The sequence below is a fragment of the Arabidopsis lyrata genome (genome assembly GCF_000004255.2).
Source record: "Arabidopsis lyrata subsp. lyrata unplaced genomic scaffold ARALYscaffold_8, whole genome shotgun sequence".
NCBI classification, from domain to species: domain Eukaryota; kingdom Viridiplantae; phylum Streptophyta; class Magnoliopsida; order Brassicales; family Brassicaceae; genus Arabidopsis; species Arabidopsis lyrata.
Genome location: NW_003302548.1, coordinates 17,125,550 through 17,148,667, shown reverse-complemented (window position 1 = coordinate 17,148,667; position 23,118 = coordinate 17,125,550). Strand labels below are relative to the sequence as shown.

The 23,118-nt window shown below is 37.9% G+C and overlaps 8 protein-coding genes across 9 annotated transcripts; 4 read left to right on the top strand and 4 right to left on the bottom strand.

Annotated features, from left to right (window-relative positions):
• Positions 1–28: 28 nt before the first annotated feature.
• Positions 29–1,831, bottom strand: LOC9302184 (putative pectate lyase 21). The gene is made up of 3 exons (XM_002864362.2): positions 963–1,831; positions 680–818; positions 29–446 (listed from the first exon to the last, which is right to left on the bottom strand). The coding sequence occupies exons 1-3, from the start codon at positions 1,772–1,774 to the stop codon at positions 222–224; spliced, it is 1,176 nt and encodes a 391-aa protein (XP_002864408.1). The 5' UTR covers positions 1,775–1,831; the 3' UTR covers positions 29–221.
• A 343-nt stretch (positions 1,832–2,174) lies between these two features.
• Positions 2,175–2,971, top strand: LOC9300484 (protein TIC 20-v, chloroplastic). The gene has a single exon (XM_002866063.2). It carries the CDS (start codon positions 2,217–2,219, stop codon positions 2,844–2,846), a length of 630 nt encoding a protein of 209 aa, XP_002866109.1. The 5' UTR covers positions 2,175–2,216; the 3' UTR covers positions 2,847–2,971.
• A 31-nt stretch (positions 2,972–3,002) lies between these two features.
• On the bottom strand, positions 3,003–6,275 carry LOC9302183 (inactive beta-amylase 4, chloroplastic). 2 transcript variants are annotated; one of them, XM_002864361.2, is made up of 10 exons: positions 5,923–6,275; positions 5,609–5,737; positions 5,183–5,429; positions 4,644–4,864; positions 4,483–4,560; positions 4,249–4,408; positions 3,864–4,117; positions 3,692–3,761; positions 3,382–3,450; positions 3,003–3,296 (listed from the first exon to the last, which is right to left on the bottom strand). In XM_002864361.2, exons 1-10 carry the CDS (start codon positions 6,135–6,137, stop codon positions 3,144–3,146), a joined length of 1,596 nt encoding a protein of 531 aa, XP_002864407.1. In that variant the 5' UTR covers positions 6,138–6,275; the 3' UTR covers positions 3,003–3,143. The 2 variants fall into 2 exon arrangements, with proteins under 2 accessions (XP_002864407.1, XP_020881731.1); XM_021026072.1 differs by lacking the exons at positions 5,609–5,737; positions 5,923–6,275 and having other exon boundaries at positions 5,161–5,262.
• A 1,994-nt stretch (positions 6,276–8,269) lies between these two features.
• On the top strand, positions 8,270–9,307 carry LOC9302182 (agamous-like MADS-box protein AGL82). The gene has a single exon (XM_021023889.1). It carries the CDS (start codon positions 8,370–8,372, stop codon positions 9,201–9,203), a length of 834 nt encoding a protein of 277 aa, XP_020879548.1. The 5' UTR covers positions 8,270–8,369; the 3' UTR covers positions 9,204–9,307.
• On the top strand, positions 9,258–10,699 carry LOC110224156. The gene is made up of 2 exons (XM_021015795.1): positions 9,258–9,276; positions 9,642–10,699. The coding sequence occupies exons 1-2, from the start codon at positions 9,258–9,260 to the stop codon at positions 10,367–10,369; spliced, it is 747 nt and encodes a 248-aa protein (XP_020871454.1). The 3' UTR covers positions 10,370–10,699.
• A 313-nt stretch (positions 10,700–11,012) lies between these two features.
• LOC9300483 (uncharacterized PE-PGRS family protein PE_PGRS3) lies at positions 11,013–14,143 on the top strand. Its single transcript, XM_021024147.1, has 2 exons — positions 11,013–13,375; positions 13,665–14,143. Exon 1 carries the CDS (start codon positions 11,272–11,274, stop codon positions 13,360–13,362), a length of 2,091 nt encoding a protein of 696 aa, XP_020879806.1. The 5' UTR covers positions 11,013–11,271; the 3' UTR covers positions 13,363–13,375; positions 13,665–14,143.
• Positions 14,144–14,583: 440 nt separating this feature from the next.
• Positions 14,584–19,675, bottom strand: LOC9300482 (DNA ligase 1). The gene is made up of 12 exons (XM_021024139.1): positions 19,578–19,675; positions 17,732–18,924; positions 17,615–17,648; positions 17,153–17,235; positions 16,900–16,959; positions 16,706–16,816; positions 16,479–16,553; positions 16,308–16,382; positions 15,653–16,142; positions 15,379–15,479; positions 15,253–15,283; positions 14,584–15,147 (listed from the first exon to the last, which is right to left on the bottom strand). The coding sequence occupies exons 2-12, from the start codon at positions 18,875–18,877 to the stop codon at positions 14,954–14,956; spliced, it is 2,400 nt and encodes a 799-aa protein (XP_020879798.1). The 5' UTR covers positions 18,878–18,924; positions 19,578–19,675; the 3' UTR covers positions 14,584–14,953.
• A 2,138-nt stretch (positions 19,676–21,813) lies between these two features.
• On the bottom strand, positions 21,814–22,784 carry LOC9302181. Its single transcript, XM_002864359.2, has one exon. The coding sequence runs from the start codon at positions 22,387–22,389 to the stop codon at positions 21,922–21,924; it is 468 nt and encodes a 155-aa protein (XP_002864405.1). The 5' UTR covers positions 22,390–22,784; the 3' UTR covers positions 21,814–21,921.
• Between the last annotated feature and the right edge of the window lie 334 nt (positions 22,785–23,118).

Here is a 23,118-nt window from a genome sequence, read left to right as displayed (position 1 = left end):
GTAATTTTTATGTATTTATAAAAATATCTGACGAAACTTAGTGACTCTTAATAGAAATTTTTGGTAAAAAATTGACAATGAACAATTGTTGTTTGGGTCTATGATCATCATATTCAATACAAATCCTATGTGCTATAACAATAACCACAAGAAGAAGAAGCAAAAGAAAAAAAGAAGAAGAAGGACATTACTAGATTTGGTCACAAGCTTATGTTTGTGTTTTAACAAGCTTGGTCAATTTCACAACTAAGAACACCTACTGATGGATGTGTGGTCTTGAGAAGTGAAGCTGGTCGAGCTACCATACTCGAAAATTTCGCATAGCTCGGAGAATCCTCTTTCCCTGACGGTGTAAAGTAAGCGCCGTTAACCATTTCATCTCCTTCTGATTTCCAATTCCATTCCTTCCATTCTTCGTCTCCATCTGCACTCTCTCGCTTTGTTACCTGCGTATAGGGCAAGTGAGTTTTAGAAGTATGGAGTAAACATTTCCATCTAGAATCTAATCCATATGGTAAGAAAAAAAACACATGAAAATTTATTTTGGATCAAGTTAGATTTGGTGATAATCAAAGCAAAAAGTTGAATTTCTAAAACTTTAGTTAATTTTTGAATTAAATTGTACTAATTGTTAGGTTAAAACGCTCTTAGTTTTGTGGACCACATGTCACGAATGTACCTCCTTGGTGAACTGATTATTGGAAGCTATAAAAACATTTCCTTGGCTAAATATCGTTGGATTAGCACTTCCACCGATAGCATACATCTTCCACTCTCTATAAATGTTATTCACTATGTGAAAATATCCATGCCTGCACCTACACATAGTTCCATTAATTTTTCTAATTAGTAGTATTTATATACATAATTACACATTGGTATTTTAAACACGAATATTTTTGTTAGCTTATAAATTTGACAATAAGAGAAGAACAAAAAAAGAAGAAGAATGTACTAATTACCTCGGCATTCTCTGGACAAGTCCTTCACCAAAATAGTTAAATGCGATCGTAACTCGCATATCCCGATCACCGGAATACTCATCACTATGACCCAAAAGCATGACTTCATTATGATTCAACATGTAACTATTCGAAATCGTTATATCCGTTGATCCATTCACCGCATCAATAAGCCCATCATAACATTTCTCTAACGTACAATGATCAATCCAAATATCTCGAGACTCGAATATCGAGATTCCATCTCCATCCGAGTATCCTCCCAACGACGATAAAGCATTCCGTTTCGCAGGAACACAATCGTGAATATAAAGATTGTTTATAATAACATTACTTACTTTATATAAAGTTAAACACGGCCCATAAGCTATTTGCACGTTATTTCCTCTACCATCAATGGTTTTATATGATGCTACTTGGAGATCTTGTTTTAGTTGTATTACCATGTCTCGATCAAAAATGATCCATAGAGGTTGATCTTGTGTTGCAGCGTACCGTAATGTACCTGGAGATGGATTTAGAGGATTGTCGTCTCCTGAATCAGTTACTGTGTAGAACTCTCCGGCTCTACCGCCAATGGAGTCGCGTCCAAATCCAACCGCGCAATCCGCGAGGTTTTTGCGGTTGTCCTTCCAGTTTTCATCGCATCTCCAGCAGTCATCGATTGGATTTCCATTTGCTGAGCAAGAAGCTGTTGAATTTGATGTCACTGATGTTGATAGTTGCCTTACGATTGGCGGTTTAGGAACCGCAAACGCGAACGCAGAAGATACGGTTAAGAGAAACAAGAAAATCGTACATACAATTGACATTTTTTGGTCTTAGCAAGTAGTTAAACTAAGAAACTAATTTCACTATGAACATTATGTTTATAATTTGTTCAATATATATATGCAAGAGACATTAAGTGCGCTAAAAAATAAATACGGAGGTAATTAAATTAGGTGAAAATTGAAAGAATAGGGTCCAATACAAGACATTACGCCGTTTTATACCGGTGGATTTTGATATTTAAATACCGGTGGATTTTGATATTTAAATACACACACAAAAAACAAAAACAATAACAGAGGCTATTTAATTGTTACCTTACTTCAAATAACTACGTGCCGTTTTCCATATTAGAAAGGTAAGAGGACGACACACTGTTTTAAGACAAAATTTACAAACAGCGTGGAGTTTAGTATATTATCCTCTCATCATGTGTTGAGCTCTCTTCCCGTTTTGTGTGAAGTGAAACAGAAACAGAGTAAAATGGCAATAATATCTCAGCTTTTTGCTCCATTGCCCTCTCTCACCGGAACCCTAACCCTAACCGGTCGTTCTTTTCTCCCTCTAAACCCTAGTACTCAATTCCCAAAACCTAGACTATCCAGAGAAAGAGCCGCCACACTCGTACTCCAATCCAAGGGTGATGATTCCGTCGACGCATCAGATCGGATAATCTCAGCCGTCTGTTACTTCTATCCATTCTTCGATGGGATTCAATACGGTAAATTCATCATCACACAATACCAACCTTTTCAGATTCTCATCCAACCTTTGTTTCCCGCCATCAGAGCTTTCAAGAGCTTCCCTTTCAATGGGTTTCTTATCTTCATCACTCTCTACTTCGTCGTCGTGAGGAACCCTAACTTCAGCAGGTACGTTAGGTTCAACACGATGCAGGCGATTGTGCTTGATGTGTTGTTGATTTTCCCGGATTTGCTCGAGAGAAGCTTTAATCCGAGAGATGGGTTTGGTTTAGATGTGGTGATGAGTTTGGACAGCACAGTGTTCCTCTTCTTGCTTGTCTCTTTGATCTATGGATTCTCTGCTTGCTTGTTTGGTCTGATCCCGAGGTTGCCTCTTGTTGCTGAGGCTGCTGATAGGCAAGTCCTTTGATGCAATAATATGTTTGTATGTAACATATGTGCTGTGATTGAACCTTCTCTTCTCTGTATTGGATCTGTTTCCGATAATCAAAACATACAATGTAACTTTTTGATCCAATGAAAAAGGTTTCTGCAGACTTTTGCCACAGAGTTAGAACACAATGAAGAATAGAAACAGTGAGAGATTTTATCATATAACAATTTTGATTTGATTAGTTCTCCTCATCACATATTTGAAAAAGCAATATGGTGAGGAAAGATGAATTCTGTAACAAAAGACAAACACACCAATGGTGGTGTGAGTGTTTTACATATCTGCACTCATCTGTCTAATGAAAGGGACAAAGTTGTTCCAGTTCTCGCCCCTAAAGATCTTCTCATTCATTCTGCAAAACGTGAAAGATCTTAGAGTGTCGCCATTCGGTTGCACACAGTTCTCTCGTATTTGCCTTAGCCCCATCTGTTGCAGAATTCATATATAAACGGTTAATAACCACCACTTTTGACCTCAACGTCTAAGACTAAAGAATGTGCTAATCTCTCACCTCATCAAATCTTTCGCTTGTGTTTCTACCAGTCACCTGTATTGTCCACTTCTTCGAAACATCGTGTATCTAGCAGAAAAAAAAGGGGGCAATGTTCATTTGTCAATGTTCTTAAGGCATGCTTAACTGTCTCAAAGTGAAGAACCTAGTGTAGCAGCGCAGTAAGAACAGAGAGACTAGACCAGTTTGAAGTTTCTCAATAGAAGTAAATAGTGCCACAAGCCCACAACAGTGACCGTTCTAAATACATGCTTCATATGAACATAATTGAATTCTAAATACTAGATCAAAGGTTTACGAAAGAAAGTACCTGTTTACGCAATCCTTCAGGGCTGCAAAGATATTTCTCAGGTGTTTCACTGTCAGCCATATCCAAACAGCTGGAAATGATATAATAGATTTTCTCATTAGTGACACTGGACTCATGCAGCTTCTGTGAATTATGTACATAGTAAAAGAAAACTATATAAAAAGGCTCTCACGGAATATGCAGAGCAGCACCATGACGAGACAAGACAGAAGCGACAGGATCATAACCATCCCTGAGGGCGGTGTTGTAATAACCTGCAGTTAGTTCAGCGGGGTGTGAAGATGTCTTATACCACCAATAGATTCCACCAATTTTTGCAACCAGCATTACAGAGCTTTTCTCATCTTCCTGACGTCTCCGCAAAACATCAGCTGCTTTTGCAAGAATAGCATCAGCATGACAAATCAACTTCCCACTGTACCATTCCTACAATGAAAAGCAGTTCACTTTGTTATTTATAATCTAACCTACGAGCCACTTTTTTCCAAACACTGCTTCAAGATCATAGCAATATAATATATCAGAATCACCAACGATGCTATGATATAAGAACATACTAGAAAGAAACGACCATAGTCAGAGAGAAAGCTATCATTGCCCTCCTCAAAGAACGGAACTCCAGATGGAAAGCTATTATAGCAGCCGGTATTCGGAGGATCTCTGCTTCCCCATTGAGGTTTGCCTTCTTGGGATGCCACTGCCATCAAGTCTTCCATCCTAAACCAAGTAGTATAAATCTGTAAGTGTGATTCGTACAGGCAAATACAAATTCTGAATAAATAAGCACTCACATGTACTTGTCATGGCATTGGAATTCACCAATTCCAGGGAATTTCCACCTCCCATCTCCAGAAGGATGTGCAGGATATCTGCAAGAGATATCTGTGTAAGAAACTCCTAATTGTAGCTATTGTGGCTTTACCAGTGGTAGTCCACAGAAAATCAGAAGTACCTAAGCTCCCCCGAAGGACCAAGACCTATACTTATTTCTTCAATCACGTTCCCAAAATATGGCTCAAATTTTGTAGAAAAACTGAGCATAAAATCTTCATAGCATTGGACAGCAGTACGGCCACCGAACAAAGGAAGTTGATCGACTCCAAGTGTGAGATAGTCATTGTTGGAAAGTCCACGTTTATCTCGATAGTATATGTCCTTATTGACGTCTCCAATCTGGAAATTAAAAGGTGGAAAGGAGCTGAGCGAAACTATCTTACTGGAGCAACAAGCAGATGTACAAATTCTTAACAAAGGAAAGCACTCCCAACGACAACATAATCAAGTAAGCATTCATGATTGTGTACCAGAAATCTAGATACTCCAAGGTTTCACCAGAAAAAATTACAACTATCAGTATTCAACAATGTAAAAGTATTGAAAAATTACAACCTTAAAAATATTCAAAGGAAGAAGCAAAATCCGAATCAGGCAACCTTTGCTATGTCTACTGCAGACAAATAACTAAATACCTGTAAATCAAACAATACAAACCTCTCGGATCCAGAGTGGAAGACTGATGCCTCCTTTCCCACCAAACAAGTGCATATTTGAATGAAAGCAAAGAGCAACATGTAACTTCAACCCTGCCTCAGAAATCAGTCTAAAGAGCTCTTCATACAGTGACCATTTAAACTCAAGAGGACAGAAACGCTCTACAATCCCCCACCAAACCTCAACTGCGATTCCATGAACACCAGCTAACTTGAGTGCCTTGAGAGAAACAGTTAAAGCCTTGAGCCTATAACAAGAACAGATAGAAAAACTTCATTACCTGATCAGTGAAGAGAATGAAAAAAAATTAACGAACCAAAAGAAGAAACTAGACTTTGTCTTGTTCTGAAAATGGAATTATACTATATTTCATACCATGTAAGGTTATATAAATCGGGTACATTGAAACATTTCAAGAAACTTAACCTTTTAATCTTTGGGCACCCAGAAGCATCAATTCCAAATGTATCAAACGGCATCATCACAAAAACTGGAACTCTCTTGTGCCTTGATGATACCAACACAAACGATCGTGACTTCTCTCGAGCATCCATGCTATTAATCATGTTCATCAACAACAAAAATCGATTAGTTCCAATCCAATTTCAATCGCAGACAACTAATTTCTATCAGTCTTCCCCAAATTGATTCCTCCTCTAAAGAATCGTCCACGAACAAACGAAAATGTTCTAATCGCTTCCATTTTGCTTGAATTTAACAGCGAAAGAGAAACTAATTACCTAAAGATTCGGCTGTTTCCGGCGACGGAACGCCACTTAGTGATGAAACGGCCGCGTTTGGAAGGAGGAATCATAGAAACGCTTCGGAAAAAGTTACGATTACGCTTTGTACTCTGCTCGAGGAAACAAGATTTCAAAGAAAATCCTCCGGGATGGAAGAAATTGCCGCCGGTAACTCCGCGGCAGCCACATCCGATTACTCCAGTCTCCGCCATTTTCGTTACTTCTCCTTCGTCGGAGATATTTCTCTGATGGTTTTAGATGCGGAGGAAAAGAGACGGAGATGGAGTACTTGAAACGCAAAATTTTATTTCTCTTTTTCTTTTCTTTTTTTTTAACGACCCAAAATTTATTTGGGACTTTTTCTAATATATATGCTGAATTTTTAAATCAAGAAAATTATCAACTTTATTATTGCTTTTTGACCCCTCTACTTTTTCTTTTATTGCCTTTCTTTTCTCGTTTTTGCCCATATATTTTCGAAGTTTCTATATTTGACCCAAACTTTCGTTTTGTGTTTTCTATTATACCTCGTGCCTAAAATAAGTATAGGACTATAGGTGTTTGTATGAAATAAATCTGTAAGATTACCATAACTAAATAACGTTTTACTGTTCAAAATTCAGTTTAAGTAGATGATTGAAATTATTTTTATTTTGTTACAAAAACCAGAGTTGATTTGTTCGAACTCGTGTTTAATGTTTGACATGGAATGAAAACTGTAAATTCTATTATGACTTTTATAATTGAATTAAAGAAAAAAAAATACGAGGACTTGGATAGAATATAGTCAAACTATTGTACTTTAGATGGTAAAAATTTTATATGATATTAAATATCCGTTGAATAAGGCTTTTTAACTAAGGAAAAAAAAAATCCATTGAATTTTTACAATTTTGCTGACGTGGAAAAATCTCGACCCTTAGTGGATAAGCATGTAAATTATCCATTAGAACATTATCCCATGCTACTCGCAGTCATCAATACTGCTTACCAATTGTGGTGTGTTTTGGGGCTTTTTGGTAATCAATAGTAAACGAAAAACCAAAATGTCTTGGCACATATTTATGTTGATGTATTATTTTCGTATGCATTGTCATATATAGAGTCGATCAAATTAAATCATGGGTCCATGGACCACGATATGTCACGTTTCAGTCTCGTACTCATCAAGTTGCAAAACTTTGTTTATCACATATAGTTTGAATGTGAAAGACAAGACATTAATTATGATCGATGTTTGAATGAGTTCAAAAGACAATGAAATTTTCAAAGTCTTGAGTATTTTGGAAACATGGCTTGGTTCAGTCAAGAATGTAAAAACCAAAGATTAGACATTGTATCTTAATGTATATATCGAACAATTACTTACGTAGATATGTAGGTGGTTAGTGGTTAGTGGTTACTGTTAATTTTTGGTTATATTTCGTCGAATTACAAATGCATGGTACATTTTTCAGTTGCTAATTACCACTTTAATTTTGTTGAGTTTTTTTTATCCGTTCCTTCAAATGTACGTAATATAGTTAAGAATTTATAATCGACGACAAAAGAATAATTTGCTAATCAATCTATACAACCAAAGTGACCACGAAGATCAATAGAACATCGTAGCGAATGGATTTAGAAGCCGATTTATTTCCGCCAAATTCTCGTAAGAATGTTAACAAAATTTTCAATTAAAGCAAAAAAGGAATATTTGAGAAAACTAATTAGCCCAAATCACAAACAAAATCCTCTTTCTTGATCATGCTATAATTATAAGGCTTTCCTTTTATTGAACTCTTATCCCTTGTGTGTGAACATAGAAACTAAAGATTTGTATAGCTTCGTCCTCATTAATACTACTTGAAAGAATGGAAAGAAATAAAATATCAGCATTGCTACCGTAATTTAGGGGAGGAAACAATATTTGAGAATAAACCATATATTCTTTTTTGCGTGTGTCCTATATAAACACAGAAAGAGGAACTCCATTGTTAAATCAAGAAACTTCAGAAAGTGGAGCTATTCAAGAAGGTATTATACGCTCTCTCTTTTTTAATAACCACTTTGCATTTACTTTATGCTAATTTAGCTATGCGGTTTCCATACAATTCTATTTTATTATACGTGTTAAGAGTATTTAGATTTGGAATTATGCACAGAAATTTCTAACAAAACGATCAAAAATTATGCGCAAAAATATTTGAGGGCTCCGATTGTTATATATGCTGTTATACTACAACTTTGATTGATTCACGTAGTACAACACATATACTAAGTTTCAAATGCCTCTTAGTGAAAAATTTGAGAACAAATGTTTACTAGTATTAGTTTTTTAATGTTTTGGTAGCTTATCGTTATATCCGAATGATGGTATTAATTGTGTTTCACGACTTTCACGATTGTGAGCTTTTGTTGTGTTTACTCATTTTTTGGCTTTAGATTGAAACAAAGGTATCTGGATGGGTCGAAAGATGGTAAAGATGGTGAAGATAATGAACGAGAAAACGAGGATAACAACTTACAAGAAGAGGAAAGCATGTTTGTATAAGAAAGCCAGTGAGTTCTCAACACTCTGCGGCGTGGACACTTGTCTCATTGTGTACGGCCCGAGCAGAGCAGGGGATGAGATGGTCGCGGAGCCAGAGCTATGGCCAAAGGATGAGAGGAAAGTCCGTGAAATCATAACCAAGTACAGGGACACTGTGTCAAGCAACTGCACCAAGACTTACACCGTGCAAGAATGCTTGGAGAAAAACAACACTAAAGAGGAGAAACCGAAGATTGCAATGGAGTATCCTACATGGGACAAAAAGCTTGACAAGTGTTCTTTAAATGATCTCTATTTGGTTTTCATGGCAGTAGAAAACAAGATCCAGGAGGCTACGAATAGGAATCAGACATTTCCTGACACTACTTGTTGGTCTAATGACCAACTTGGTTTATGCGGTTACAATCAACAATGTTTTGAGCAGTATCAGTTGTTTCCTCTGCCTACTATGGAGCACAACGGGTTCTCTTTTTTCCCTTTTAATAACCAGATGACCTCAAATACCGCGGAAGTGGCTTCCTTCTCGAATGTGACAGAGCCGATGATAGCAAACGGGCAAAACTTGTTTTACGGGAGTTGTTCGGATGGTCCATATGGTCCGGTGGTACAGAGGACAGCTTATATGGAGCCAATACAATGGGGTTTAGGAAACAGTGTGTTCAACAATGTGAAGCAGTTCCAAGATTATCCATTCAGGTTTGCACAAGTTAATGACTTGGAGGATTCAAGTAAACTTCCTATGTGAGAAATGTCATTTGTTTCTTTCCTTTGTATGTTGGTTGGATTATTTCAAATGTTTATGAACTTTTCTTTATCCAGTTTCTATTAGTTTGTGGACTTTCTACAGCTATCTCATGGAATAAGAAAGTTGAAAATTTATGAAAAATTATTGTACTAACATATATATTCTACCAACATTAGTAAACTATATAGTATCAATACAACAAAACAAGTAAGTATCTTGTTAATTAGAATTACACGATATAATGAAGATAATTTTATAGTCTGACAAAAAGTTAATTCGCTATTAAAACCAAAGTGGCCACTAAGGTCAGCAATATGCATAGAAGATCGTGTTGAACGGATTTAGAAGCCGACTTGGCTCCGGCAGGAACCTCAGCAGTCTCTGGCGCCAAATTCGCCATCGCCGGTGCAGAACTACTTATTGGACCTCGTCCGTAAGGAAATATATCTGGCGTACTCGCTGGAGTTGATGGAATACTAAGGGTTGTTATCGGTGATGTGGGTGCTATCTCTGGAGTGTCGGCGGTGACTGGTGCTTGGTTTGATGGGGCGGTGGCAGGTGATTCTGTCGAGGTGGTGGGACTTATCGTAGGAGCGGATATTGGAGACTTCACGGGAATTGTAGTGGGAGGGGAAACAAGGGAAGTTGCAGGAGTAGAGACAGGTGTCGTGGCTGTAGTCGGAGAGGAAACAGGGGAAGTCGCCGGAGATAAAACAGGGGAATTCAAAGGAGACGCAATGGTACGAGATGTGACAGGGGAAGTCGCCGGAGATGAAACAGGGGATTTCAATGGAGAAGAAATTGTCCGAGATGAAACAGGGGACGTCGCCGGTGTAAAAGCAGGGGTCCGAGATGGGGAAGCCGCCGGAGTAAACACTAGGGATTTCGATGGAGACTCAACGGTGCGAGATGGGGAAATCGCCGGAGTAATAACAGGGGATATCAAAGGAGACGTAATGGTCCGAGATGTAACAGGAGAAGTCACCGGAGAAACAACAGGATATTTCGATGGAGTCACAAATGCCGGAGAGGAAACAGAGGATTTCTCCGGTGACTTCGTAGGCGAGGTTTGCTTCGTCGGAGGTGGTTCCTCTGGAGGGTTTTGGATCACCGGAGGATGTAAAGTAGGCGTCAGAGGAGACGTCGACGGAGAAATAACACGGTAAGGTTTTGCCGGAGGATGTAAAGTGGGCGTTTGAGAAGACTTCGTCGGAGAAGTAAAACGATGAGATTTTGCAGGAGGATGTTGTTTCACGGTGAGTCTCGGCGATTGAGCGGGTGCATTGTCCGCTTGTACAATACCAGAAATAGAAATTAAGAAGACAAAAATGGAAATTACAACAAACCGATGCATCGTGTTTTGTGCTTTGTTTGATTCTGGGAAAGAATACAAAAATCCAAAATGTTGTATTTCGATTCTCTGATCTTCTTAGTAAATTAATAGTTGCAGGTTTCGGTTATGGATTTATACGAAAGAGAATTTTTTAAACGCGAAACGTTGTGGATTGTGAGAATCAAGATATATGACCGTTGGAGGCGCCTGTATCGTACGTAGTGAAGTAGCCGTTAAACCGGTTCAAACCGGTACTAGTAGACAACAAGAAGTTTAGTTCAGAGAAAATCAGACTACGTGATGTTTGATAGGTTATCGAAAGTCTAAACGACACACTGGTATTGTAAGTGAGCCCACTAAAGAGATAGCCCATGAAACCACGCGTGTTTGGATTGTTTAGTTCTCGTAAATTCGTAACACACGTGTGCATCACTAGAAAGAGGCTCTACAATGCGCACGGTGCATGTTAGCGGATTCCATCGAGAAAAATAATCAAAAAAGAAAATCCTAGAAATTTCACAAATCTACCGGATTAGGGTTTCTAGCCTTTTCTGTGTTTCAAGTTTCCGGGAACAAAATTTCTGCAAAATCTATTGTGTTCTTCAGATTGTTCATGTTCGAGTGATAGCGTAAGCTTGTGGTATTCTGATTTGAGAATACGATTAAAAGAAAGGAGCTTTCTTTAGTCTTTAAGATGGATGAGGGAGATGGGAGAGATCAGATGGGAGAGATCAGATGGATCAATTTCATCAAAACGAGGCGATATCTGCCGTAGCTGACGACGGGTTTTTGGCGGAGGAAGAGGATGATGATTATGAGGATCTTTATAACGACGTTAATGTTGGAGAAGGGTTTCTTCAGTCTATCCAGAAGAACGACGAAGCGGGATCTAGAAACGAGGAAAAGGACAAGGTTAGCATCGAGGAGGAGGATAGGGTTGAACCAGTTTTAGGTGCGTCGGAAGCTGAGGTTTCGATACCTGGTTTGGTTGGTGAGAGCGTTGCTAAAGAAGAAGGAGGAGGAGGAAGTGGTACTGATGTGGTGGTCGCTTCTAGTGGATATGGAGCTCAAGAGGTTAAGGTAAGCGATGTTAGCCGGGAGATTTCTGGTGGAATTGGTACTGGTACTGGAGGTGGTCTTAGAGTTGAGCTAGGGCAAGCTGCTAATCGGGCAAATGATCTCGAGGCATCTAGAGGAAATAATATGTCGCAGGGTCTCTTGCCCCCACCGCATGTGTTGGGGAATAACGAGAATTTGATGAGACCTGTGATGGGTAATGCTAATGGCGGGACTCCTCCTGGACCTGGTAGTATTATGGTTGGGAATGGAGCTAATATCGCTATGCCTGGTGTTGTTGGCGGGGGAACCGGTGGAGGAGGAGGAGGAGGCGGTGGAGCTATTCTTTTTGTTGGGGAACTGCATTGGTGGACAACTGATGCTGAGCTTGAGGCAGAGTTGTGCAAGTATGGTGCAGTGAAGGAGGTTAAGTTCTTTGATGAGAAAGCTAGCGGGAAGTCTAAAGGGTTTTGTCAAGTAGAGTTCTATGATCCTATGGCAGCTTCGGCTTGCAAAGATGGAATGAATGGGTATGCATTCAATGGTAGGCCTTGTGTTGTTGACTATGCGTCTCCATATTCGGTTAAGAGAATGGGAGAGGCACAGGTGAATAGGACCCAACAGGCGCAATCTGTAATTGCACAAGCTAAGAGAGGAGGGCCTGCTGATCCTCCAAGTAAACCAGTCGTGACCAACAACAATAACAACAACAACGCCATTGGCGGGAATTTCCAAGGCGGGGAAAATAGAGGATTTGGTAGAGGTAATTGGAGAGGCAATGCTCAAGGAATGGGTGGTAGAGGACCAGGTGGTCCAATGAGGAATAGGCCTGGTGGGATGGGTGGAAGAGGTTTGATGGGTAATGGTGGAGGTGGGTTTGGTCAGGGAATGGGTACAGGGCCTCCTATGAATATGATGCATCAACCAATGATGGGGCAAGGGTTTGAACAAGCTTTTGGTGGACCGATGGCGAGAATGGGAGGGTATGGAGGATTCCCTGGGGCTCCAGGTCCACCGTTTCCTGGGCTTTTGTCCTCATTCCCTCCTGTAGGAGGAGTTGGTTTACCTGGAGTGGCACCTCATGTGAATCCAGCGTTTTTTGGACGAGGGATGCCAATGAATGGAATGGGAATGATGCCTAATGCTGGTGTTGATGGAGGGCATAATATGGGAATGTGGGATCCTAATAGTGGAGGATGGGGTGGTGGTGAAGATCTGGGTAGTGGAAGAGCTGCGGAATCGAGTTATGGGGAGGAAGCTGCATCTGATCATCAGTATGGAGAGGTTAATCACGATAGAGGGGCTCGTCCGAATCCAGTGAAGGAAAAAGAAAGAGTTTCAGAAAGAGAATGGTCTGGTTCTTCTGATAGAAGGAATCGTGAGGATAAAGATGCTGGTTATGAAAGGGACATACCGAGGGAGAAAGATGTTGGTCACGGTTATGATATGCCAGAGAGAAGGCATCGTGATGATAGAGACACCGGTCGTGAGCGTGAGAGGGAACATCATCATAAGGATCGTGAACGCTCCAGAGAACATGTTCGTGACAGAGAAAGGGACAGGGAGAGGGATCGTCATAGAGAAGAACGAGAACGATATGGTGGTGATCATCGTACTAGACACAGGGACGAACCTGAACATGATGAGGAATGGAACAGAGGTAGATCATCCAGAGGACACAGCAAATCGCGGTTGTCTCGGGAGGATAACCATCGCTCAAGATCAAGGGATACTGATTATGGGAAAAGAAGGCGGCTTACTACTGAATGAATATCTGATAAAAGTAAGTTGTTAAATCTAATGGTATCTTTCGTTTCTCATGTATCGTAAATTCTACCATTCTTTTTGGTTTTTTGCTTTTAGACTTGGCTAGTTACTGGCCTGGGTAGTTTTTCTGACCAAAAGTTAGCTATCTGCAAAGTCATACTGTTGTCTCATTGTCTAACTTGTGTATACTCTCGTAGATCAATGTTTTTTCGAGTTGATAGTAATCATTGTGGTTTATACTTTCGCCCTTCTCTTTGCTGACTAAGGTTTCTGTTGTCTTCTTAAATTCATAACATTATGGGTAGATTGACTTTGAGAGCTCCTGCAAAACTATAAACCCCCTTATGGAAGAAAAGCAAGATGAGGAAGAAGAAAGAAAACCTCAGAGAAAGGCAGACTCTTGTCAAAGATTGAAGACTCTCACTGGTGAAATCTCTTCTTCAACTCAGCTTAGATACCTAGAAGTGGAAAGAAACTTGGCAAACGTTTGCCTTCTTTAAGTTATTAGACACCTTACCTTTTTGCCATTTTTATGTGAAACTTCTAAAGACCAGTGTGTTGTGGTGATGTTTTGGCCTTTTGGGTTTCCATCCATTTGTGTTTAGATGTTCTTATTTTAACTGTTTCTGAATTTGTTGTTGTGTAGTTGTATTAGTTGCAGCCAAATAGCTAGCCTGGCCAGTGTTACTGATCTTGGTTCTCCATGTTTTAGCCATTTGGGCTGTATTGTATGTATCTCATCATATTGTAAGCCCTTAATCTGCCTTAGGATCTTCAGAGGTCATGAGGACATGACAAATGTAACAGCATGAGCATCCTTTGGGATTGTGTTTTTGTGATTTCCAAAAGTGATGTAGTAGATCATTTTGTTGTTGTTGAAGAGGAAATTTAGTAGCTCCTTGTTCAAGTGTGTACATAATAGAGGTAATATTTCTCCACTTCCATGGTTTTTCTTTTAAGTTTCTGTAGCTATGAACACATCCACATCAATGGCATACAGATCCTTTTTTCTTCATTTAGCACTGGCCAAGTTGATTCTTCCTTGTTCTGCTGTGCTCTTTAGACATTGCTTGAGTCAGTAGAAGAGGTTTCTTTGAGTCTGGTTTCTTTTTGCTTGAATAGGTCGATAAGATTATTTTCTTGTGTCCTTTCTTTCTCCTCATGGTCTTGATTGTCAGTATCAATATAGTTAGGCATCATACAACCTGATCAAAACAAGACGGGTAAAGTAATAATATAGTACAGAGACGAAACAGCATGGGAGAAACTAATATAAGTTCTAGCAAATGTCTTAAAAAGGAAACCCAAAAATCAAAAGGCTGTTCAAGTTGGGCATGAATCCTAAAGGAGCTTATGTTAAAAGGTATACACACAAACAAAGCTGCTTATCTTAAAACTACTACTTCTTCCTCCCTCCGACTCTACCAAAAGTTTTTTTTAAAAAAAAAATCTGCTTGTAGAAACAATTCCAGACTAAACAACCAACAAATTACATTCTCTGATATATTTGCCTAATGACTGAGGAGGCTAGGCAATCGAGGAGAGACCCCTTCAAGATTAACTAGTAGGTCGACTAGATTTATGTGCTTTGTGATTAAGCTTTAACCTCCTCTCCACCACCAGATCCTCCAGCTTTCTCTTTCTCTTTCTCTTCTTCTTCCTCATGCTCAGCATCCTCTTCTTCTCCTTCCTCATCCTCGGCTTCATCTGCTAGCTTAGTGAGTTCATCTTGGATCATCAGCTTAATAGATGACTTTTTTGAGGCGAGACTGATTTTGAACTTATCATCTGAAAGACAGGCAAAAACAATGCATGTTAATCAAACTGAAACAGAAACCAATGCAAAGACTATCAGTGAAGAAAAGAACTACTAGGAAACTATCTCATCTTTACCTAGTCGCTTGAGGATGTCAGTGAATGTGGCCTGTCAGAAAATGATAAAGCATTTGTTAGATATCTATCTTCTGTGCTCAATTACTGTAATTTCATGACATATATGTTCATGGTTCAAATCCTCACCGTGTTGAAGTCCACCCCTTTCAAGATATCTATAATTGCAGTTTTCAATTCTTCATCACTAGGCTCCTTGGTTTTGTCTTTCCCTTTTCCACCTCTTTTTCCTATCAGTAAAACAAGAATAACAAACACAGAAAACATAGCGTCAGAAAAAAGAAAGAAAAAATAAAGGCTGCAATATTGGATTAACTCCTGCAGTATGAGATTAAGAATTTAGATTGCTCAAGCTTCTGACAAAGCATGTACTCGTTTTTGAAAAGGAATGGTATGACCGAACCTGGCTTCTCTTTTGATGCAGATTTTGAAGGAGCCAAGGGCTGCTCCTTGGCCGGTTTTTCAGTCTTCTTCCTCTTAGAGGATGCCTTTGGACTTGTATCACTGTCGTCATCACTCTTCTTCCGTTTACCTGCTGAGCGCTTCTGAGTAGCTTTCTTTGGTGGACTGGATTTCGCAGAGACTGCAGTTTTCTTGCTTCTGGATTTCCCTGCTGATTCTTTCTTTCCAGATGATGTCCTAGAACCACGTTTCTTCTTTTTAGTTTCTTCCTCTGACTCCTCCTCAGATTCAACTTTCTCCTCACTTTCAGAAGGCTGAGGCGCCTCGTCCTCAGATTTATCAGGGATCTCATTTTCATTTTCCTCCTCTTCCTCCTCTACCTCCTGCTCTTTCTCTTCTTCTTCATCGTCCTCTTTCTCTTCTTCAGACTCATCATCAGAATGAGGTAAACTCTTTTTAGTCCTTGTCGCTTCCTCGGTCTTTTTTTGGCTCTGTAAAGAACACAAAGAAACGAATCAGATTTCAGGTACTCGGACCGGACACAAGGATGCAGGGTAAATGAAAAACGGCTACAAATGCATTAACCTGACACACATTCTCTTCACAATTTATAGCAAAAGGATTTAAACCTCCAGTTCTAAGCTATTGGGTGATACCTTTGCTGATCGTTTTGAAGATGAACTTCCAGCTGCAGGTGAACTTTTCTTAGGAGTTCTTTTGCGCTTCGCTCCCTATTCAACAGAAAATTAAAAAAAGTTGTATTATGCACAATAAATTTACAGGCTTAATTGCTGAACAGAAGAAGGCCTTTCCAAGACCAAAGTTACCTTCTCTTTCTCATTGACATCAGTTGTTGCATGAGGTTTCTCCAAAAACTCAACCAGCTTTGTGACAATATCTTCCTATATTGGAGGAAAAGTACCATACATTCAGTTGCCAAGTTGATTACATTGGGGAAATACAGAGGCATTGACCCCTAACATGATGCTCATTCATTCATGACAGCAAAAGAAACTCCAAAAAACGAAACTTAGAAATGAGTAGCCATAGTAACCTTCTTTGTGGTAGTCTTAGCAACTGATATGTCAAATAGATCGCAAAACTCCAGCAATTTTTCTTTGTTGATTTTCTCAATCTTTTCTTTCACTTTCAATTTTGCCTTTTCCTGTCAAATATCATTTGAGAAAATTATGTAAGAAATATGAGACGAGCATGGTTAGAAAAATCTTAATGTGTTGTCTCGCCCACCTCATCTCCTTGCCATTTGTAACCAGAAAAGCGTAATATGTTTGCCTTGAGCTGAGTAGCCTGTCAAAGTACGAAAATAGAGTCACATATGAATATGATTAGCAGATTCTCTATAATCTTAAGGATACCATGATGCAATCCTAAAAACTTCAAACTTCATTGGAACCCCCACAAGAACATGCATATGATTGACAGTTTACAAAATTGTCTAACTGAGTGGCTAAAATTGAAAAGGGTACAAAGAGATGCTCACTTTTCCTCTCCTTCCACCGAATAGAATGAAGTGTAACTGCTTGAAAACTTCATCAGACTTCTTCCTTGATACCTTGTAAGCAACTGCAGAGATAGATACAAGTTATCAATTTCATTTAAAGAGCAGATACATAATTGAGTATGTGGAACCAATGAAGTATTTAGAGAATGTGATCATGACAATCAACTTCAAATCCATGGGAATTTTTGCATTTTAAACCAGATTCTAGTCACTAAAACCAAAAGGAAAACATCTCCCAAAAAAAAGATTGAAAAAGCCAGAAACAAATATTATCTAGAGATAAGAAAACCAAGCCTACAAAGTCACAAAGAGCAATCCAGTAATAGAAACGACTATGAGCTCAAGTAAATCCAAAGAAAACTAAAGCCAAAAAGACGTTTTAACAAAACGACTAAATTAGGACGAGATGAACTAAAGATAATATTTAGAATATGAACATACCACTGGGAATATCTTTGAGAGGTGTCCCTTTTCCCTGTATTATCCAAAAGCAAATTATGAATAGATCTAACAATGAAATACTATATACCAACCAAACAAAGGAAACTATTTGCAAACCTTTTCAACATGGAATTCCTTTGAAGAATCTTTATCAACCACCGCAACAAGCCTTTCAACAGACTTTCGCTCACGGACAGGGCGGTCAGAGAAAGGAGTCCTAGGTTCTATATCCTTCTTTTCTTCCTCACTCTTCGTCTTCCCGCGAGCCTTCTCAGTCTTCCCTTTCCCTCGCTTGTTAGACTTCTTGATCTCTTCTTTTTTGTCTTCCTTATCATCATTGCTCTCTTCTTTTTCATCTTCCTTATCATCCATACTCTCTTCTTTCTCATCTTCCTTCTCTTCCTCTTTCTCTTCATTCTCATCCTTGCTGTCATTTATCTCATTTTCATTCTCGTCCTTACTCTCTGTTTTTTTGTCTTCCACTTTTGGCTCATCGACCTCAGTGTCTGCCTCCACTTCCTCTCCTTTGTTAGTTTCCTCCTCTTTCCCCACTTCAGCTAGTTCGCCCTCATTCTTTTCCTTCGGTGCCTCTTCTTTGTCACTTTCATCCACATTCTCCACCTTTTCATCCTCATCAACATCGCCCCCTTTGTCTCCACCGACCAACTTCTCTTCCTCTTTGATCTCTTCCTTATTCCCTTCTTCGTTTCCATTTACTTTCCCTCCTTCTAGTTTCTCTTTCTTTGATTCTTTCTCGGTTTTCTCTTGGTCTCCTTCTGGATTTTCAGCGCCTTTTACATCTTTCTTGTCAGTAGACTCCACATTTTCATCCATTACAGTATCTACCTCAGTAGCACCGCCAGAAACACCATCATCAGCTTTCAAGTTCTTGTCATCTGTGTCTTCATCCATTTTATCAGCTTCTGGTTGTTCCTTGTCTTCGTCTATTTTAGCAGTCTCTGCTTCTTCCTTGTCTTGATCGACATCGTTCTCTTCTGTTTTCTCAGTCTCAACCTTCTTATCTTTTTCTGTAACCTCGGCCTCTTTATCTCCCGTCTCACTTTTTCCTTGGTGTTGCTTACTCTCATCATCTATCTCCATTTTCTCAGGTCCAGTATCCTCGTCTTTCTTACTTTCCTGTGTTTCCTTGCCACTAGCATTCTCCAGCAATTCCTTTCCACTGATAGCATCTGATGTCTTTTGAAGAGAGCTAGTACCATTTGCCGTTGGCTCCACAGTGACTTTTGTATCTTCTTCCCCCATTGCCCACCCAGTGTTCAGTAGATCTTAAAGCCAAAAACACCAGAACGCTGTGGAAAATGTAAGTTTAGCGTTAAAAACTTCCACAATAGGGGCAGAAGTTCATGAAACAAAAGGCACGCAAAAGAAGGGTTCAATAACCCAAAACTGGATGTGCAAGAATAAGTAAAGAGAATTCAGAGAAGGAACAAACTTATAGCAACATGTATACTTCATAGCATCCCATCTTTCTACATACAACTTCAATGGGCTCTAACACGAGAAATTGAGAAATAAAAGATCCAATTTTTAAATGAAATAGACATCCAACAAGTTCTTAATAATTCAGTCCAAATCTAAAAAGAAGGGTAACCAAAATTTTCATCAAATTGAATACTTTTTGGAAAAAAACATAGATTTAGATCCAAACCACAACCACGCTATAACTTTAAAGGAATCCAAAAGCTCATAGAGAAATCAAGATTAGTCTCTCTCGAACCTCAAATTCATACGCTTTTTCTCAACTAAACTAACAAAAATTCACAAATCAAAAGAGAACACAAAACACAAACCCTAAAAGCGACTTCAAGAAGCAAAACAACATTGAAAGCCAAAAACCAACATGCGGATATAGACGAAGCTCGAAAGATTCAACCGCTAAACAAACAAAACAAGCTCAGAGTGGTTCAAAGAGACTCGAAAGGAGAAGACTTTGGAATCTCACCTTCGCTATCCAAAGGCTTCAAAGCACTGAGCTTTTTTTTTTTTGGGGTTCTTATTTATTCCGTTCGAATCAGAACAAATAATACCAACGCTCCGATCTCTTTCTATTAAGGATTCGGACGCAAAACCGGTTTTTAAATACAGTTTATTGCCACGTCGGACTTGTGAACGGTTCAGATTTCGTGTTCGATACTCTCGTGGATCGGTGACGGTAGACAAAACCCAACTTCCGGTACAGTTCACTTATCGTGAAAATACAAAAATCTTTATTTGAGATTATCCTTATTAGATTTAGATCTAAATATTTGCCCCCAAAAAAAAAAGAAAAAGAATTAGATCTAATAATTTTTAATGAACTTATGATCCATGTTTAATAATGTAAAGGTAATTTTAATCGTATAATGTTTGACATTTTTTTTCACGTACTATGTTTTTAATGAAGTTTTGATCGTAAAATAATTTTTAGCGGGTATTTAACGGTTTTTTTAGGTATAATTTTTAGCGGGTATGTAACGGGTTTTTTACGTATAATATTATGCATGCTTACTTAATATGGAAATTATCTTTATCCGATAATAAATAATTTTAGATGAAGCCATGAACAATATGTAATAAATAATGTCACATAAATTTTTTTTGTAACACCTGAACTTTTATATTAGATAGTATAGGGATGATACAGAAAGTTATCCAAGAAGTTGGAACAGAGTAAAGTTGATACAAAGATCTAACTCAAGAAGCATGTTTAGAAAGTCTATCAGCTACATTACTCTCTCGGTTGATATAGCCCCAAAGACAAGGACGGAAGTTTCGACATCCAGTGACATATATCGTATAACGATGTCCCCAACATAATGATTACTACCAATGTTAGTTAATAAGAATAATTAGTTCTTGATTATCTCCTTCAAGCCAGGCGTATATCGCATTCCATGAACCCAAATCACTTGTAATATATAGAGAAAACTAAGTGCTTCCGTCTATTACGAAGAGTTCGATGATTGAAGTTTTGCACATCCCACCAATAGTAAATTTTATGTTTAGCGGTTACAAAGTTCTCTCTTAGAACTTGACAAGGTAGAAGCAACTAATGATCGATATTTAATAATCTAAACTAATTTTTATTTTTAATATGTTTTCCAAGATGATTAAAGTTTTCGCGTATAATATTGTATTTAAATTTTGATGATAAAATAATATTGTATTTGTATAGATAATTCTCAATAAAGTCATAATCGATTATCAATCATGTAAAGTAATTTTTGACCTTATTGCATTTGACAATTTTTTCCATAACAGTGTTGATAATGAAATTAATTTTGGTACTGACTATTTTTTAAAAGGACAAGATTTCTTTCTTTTTTTTAGATTTAATTTAATGGTAATAATATTAGAAATAGCTGAAAAAGAAGAAAGCTAAATTTTCTTTTTGATTTCTTTTTTTCCCTTCTTTTGCTTCTGATCTTTTATTACTTATTTAGCTAAAAAAAATTAAACAAAACAAAACGAAAATAATGCGATAAATCTAATCCTTTCAATGACAGGTGTTTGTGGCGCTTTCTTTCTTATACATATTTCTGATTAGGCGACATAATGACCAAGTTTCTTGTTAGTCATATACGGCTTCATATCTTCTTATTTTGCATGACTGTTTCGATTTTCACAAGATCAACAAACTCTCACATTTCTAAACAAGATTCAGATTGTGGAGGATTCCTATTTGCTAGGTACATTCCAGATAAAAAAAGTATGTTAAGTCATAAGTCATAACAAAGTGCATGATGATCGGTGTGGTGGATGGTAATTATGATATGCCTGTTTGGTTAGTAAAGTAGTTATGGAAAAGTGTTTAATGTAAATAACCAGAAAATTAGTATGTTCGATCAGATTAATTTGAAAGAAGTTATATGTTTATATGAGACCATATCCAATGTATTTATCTATTTTTGCCTCCAAAATAAAAGAACTTTATGAGACCATCTTTAAACATATATAACTTCTTTAAAATATACTTCATCAATAAGAGCAATTGACAGAGTTTTTTTGGCATAGAAGAGGAGTTTGCGGAGTTTGCGGAATGCTCCGAGGGTTATGAAGAAATTACAAATCTTTTATTTTTAAGAGCTTTCAGGAATCTATTACACAATCTTTATGCAAAAGAATTAATTAGTACTATATATCCATCAATAAAAATCATTGACATATATATCCTAAAACCCTAAACCCTAATCACCAAATATCTAGAACAATAATATATTAAAATGTTGAATTTCCTTTGTACATCTGAAATGAAAAATAAAAATCGGATTTAACGATGGTGTGATCATGAGATCTATCAAATTAAATTACATTCGTCTTTTAATAGATCCAATGGAAATATCAATCTCAATAAGATTATCTTCTTCCATATTCACATCATCAATCTCTTCTTCTTGTTCTTCTTCAATCCTAATTCTCTGTCGACTTTCATTAATGTTTCTCATTGCCTCTATAGTCTCTGCTTCTTCTTCACTCACAAGAGCAATCTCAATGAGACCATCTTCATCATCCTCATCATCATCATGGCCTTCTTCTTGGGATCTCTCAGCCAAACATAGTTTTGTCTTCTTCTTAAAGAATCTTAGAAAGAAAACAGAAGTGGAGAAGAACAAGATTGCCATGGTTATTAGGAGAGAGGAGACTCCATGAGAGTTCAAGAAAGAGAGGAAAGCTACAGCTGAAATTAGGGTTACAAGAAAAAACAGCAATGACATCTGTAAAAGAAAGCAACACCAAGAAAAATGCTTTTCATCATCATCAGATTTTTCCACCATTTTGGAAACTTTGTTTAAAACAAAACAAAAACAAAGACAGAGCTAGTTATAAAGAGAAGTCGAGATTGTCTCGATATCCATAGATGTTAATGGAACTTTGAGTTGTACCTGATTCAAATCTTTGAACCAAGCTTCGCTCTATTTGGATCTTGATTTAAGAAGAGAGATTAAAAAGAGACGAATCTGAGTTCTTGAAAAGTTTCAGACAAGTCTGTGAGAGAGAGAGAAATCAGAAAAGTCAGAGGTAGGAACTAGGAACCAAACAAGAAAGCTTTATTTGTTACACTTACATAATTACACCTGCAACTATTTTTTCGAGAAAAGGAAAAGCCTTGGTTTTTGCATGTACGTATTTGAAAAAATAAAACACTTTGAAAAATCTATAAAAAGCTTTGGAATTTGGTAAATCCATGTGAAGCCCACTAATTAAGGATGCTTGTTTTTAGTATTAAATAGTTGTTCAACAAATAGTATCTTTTGAAAAGAGTTCTTAATCTATCATAAACAAAAAAAAGGAAGTAAAACAAACGATAATTCACAACGTCCAACATCATACGACTATGTGGTTAGTCTTATAGAGAACAAATTAAGCTTTATTGAAAAATACTGTACTAGTTTAATATTTTTCTAGAAGTCACCCCCTTCATAAGTTTGTCGGTTTTTTTTTTGGTTGTCATGTTGGATTGTCGATTTGATCTATCTAGGTGGCTGAAAATATTCAATACATGA

What these genes read in the sequence shown, in the direction of transcription:
- LOC9300483 (XM_021024147.1), top strand. Translation starts at nt 11,272, where the DNA reads ATGGATCAATTTCATCAAAACGAGGCGATATCTGCCGTAGCTGACGAC.
- LOC9302184 (XM_002864362.2), bottom strand. Translation starts at nt 1,774, where the DNA reads ATGTCAATTGTATGTACGATTTTCTTGTTTCTCTTAACCGTATCTTCT. An exon ending in CTTGTCCAGAGAATGCCGAG is followed by an intron (nt 819 to 962) that starts GTAATTAGTACA and finishes AACTATGTGTAG; the next exon opens with GTGCAGGCATGGATATTTTC. An exon ending in ATAATCAGTTCACCAAGGAG is followed by an intron (nt 447 to 679) that starts GTACATTCGTGA and finishes CCCTATACGCAG; the next exon opens with GTAACAAAGCGAGAGAGTGC.
- LOC9302183 (XM_002864361.2), bottom strand. Translation starts at nt 6,137, where the DNA reads ATGGCGGAGACTGGAGTAATCGGATGTGGCTGCCGCGGAGTTACCGGC. An exon ending in CAATGCCATGACAAGTACAT is followed by an intron (nt 4,409 to 4,482) that starts GTGAGTGCTTAT and finishes TACTTGGTTTAG; the next exon opens with GATGGAAGACTTGATGGCAG. An exon ending in ACTATGGTCGTTTCTTTCTA is followed by an intron (nt 4,118 to 4,248) that starts GTATGTTCTTAT and finishes TTTTCATTGTAG; the next exon opens with GAATGGTACAGTGGGAAGTT.
- LOC9300482 (XM_021024139.1), bottom strand. Translation starts at nt 18,877, where the DNA reads ATGGGGGAAGAAGATACAAAAGTCACTGTGGAGCCAACGGCAAATGGT. An exon ending in CTAAGACTACCACAAAGAAG is followed by an intron (nt 16,554 to 16,705) that starts GTTACTATGGCT and finishes CCTCCAATATAG; the next exon opens with GAAGATATTGTCACAAAGCT. An exon ending in TGACATCCTCAAGCGACTAG is followed by an intron (nt 15,148 to 15,252) that starts GTAAAGATGAGA and finishes CCTGTCTTTCAG; the next exon opens with ATGATAAGTTCAAAATCAGT.
- LOC9302181 (XM_002864359.2), bottom strand. Translation starts at nt 22,389, where the DNA reads ATGGTGGAAAAATCTGATGATGATGAAAAGCATTTTTCTTGGTGTTGC.
- LOC9300484 (XM_002866063.2), top strand. Translation starts at nt 2,217, where the DNA reads ATGGCAATAATATCTCAGCTTTTTGCTCCATTGCCCTCTCTCACCGGA.
- LOC9302182 (XM_021023889.1), top strand. Translation starts at nt 8,370, where the DNA reads ATGGGTCGAAAGATGGTAAAGATGGTGAAGATAATGAACGAGAAAACG.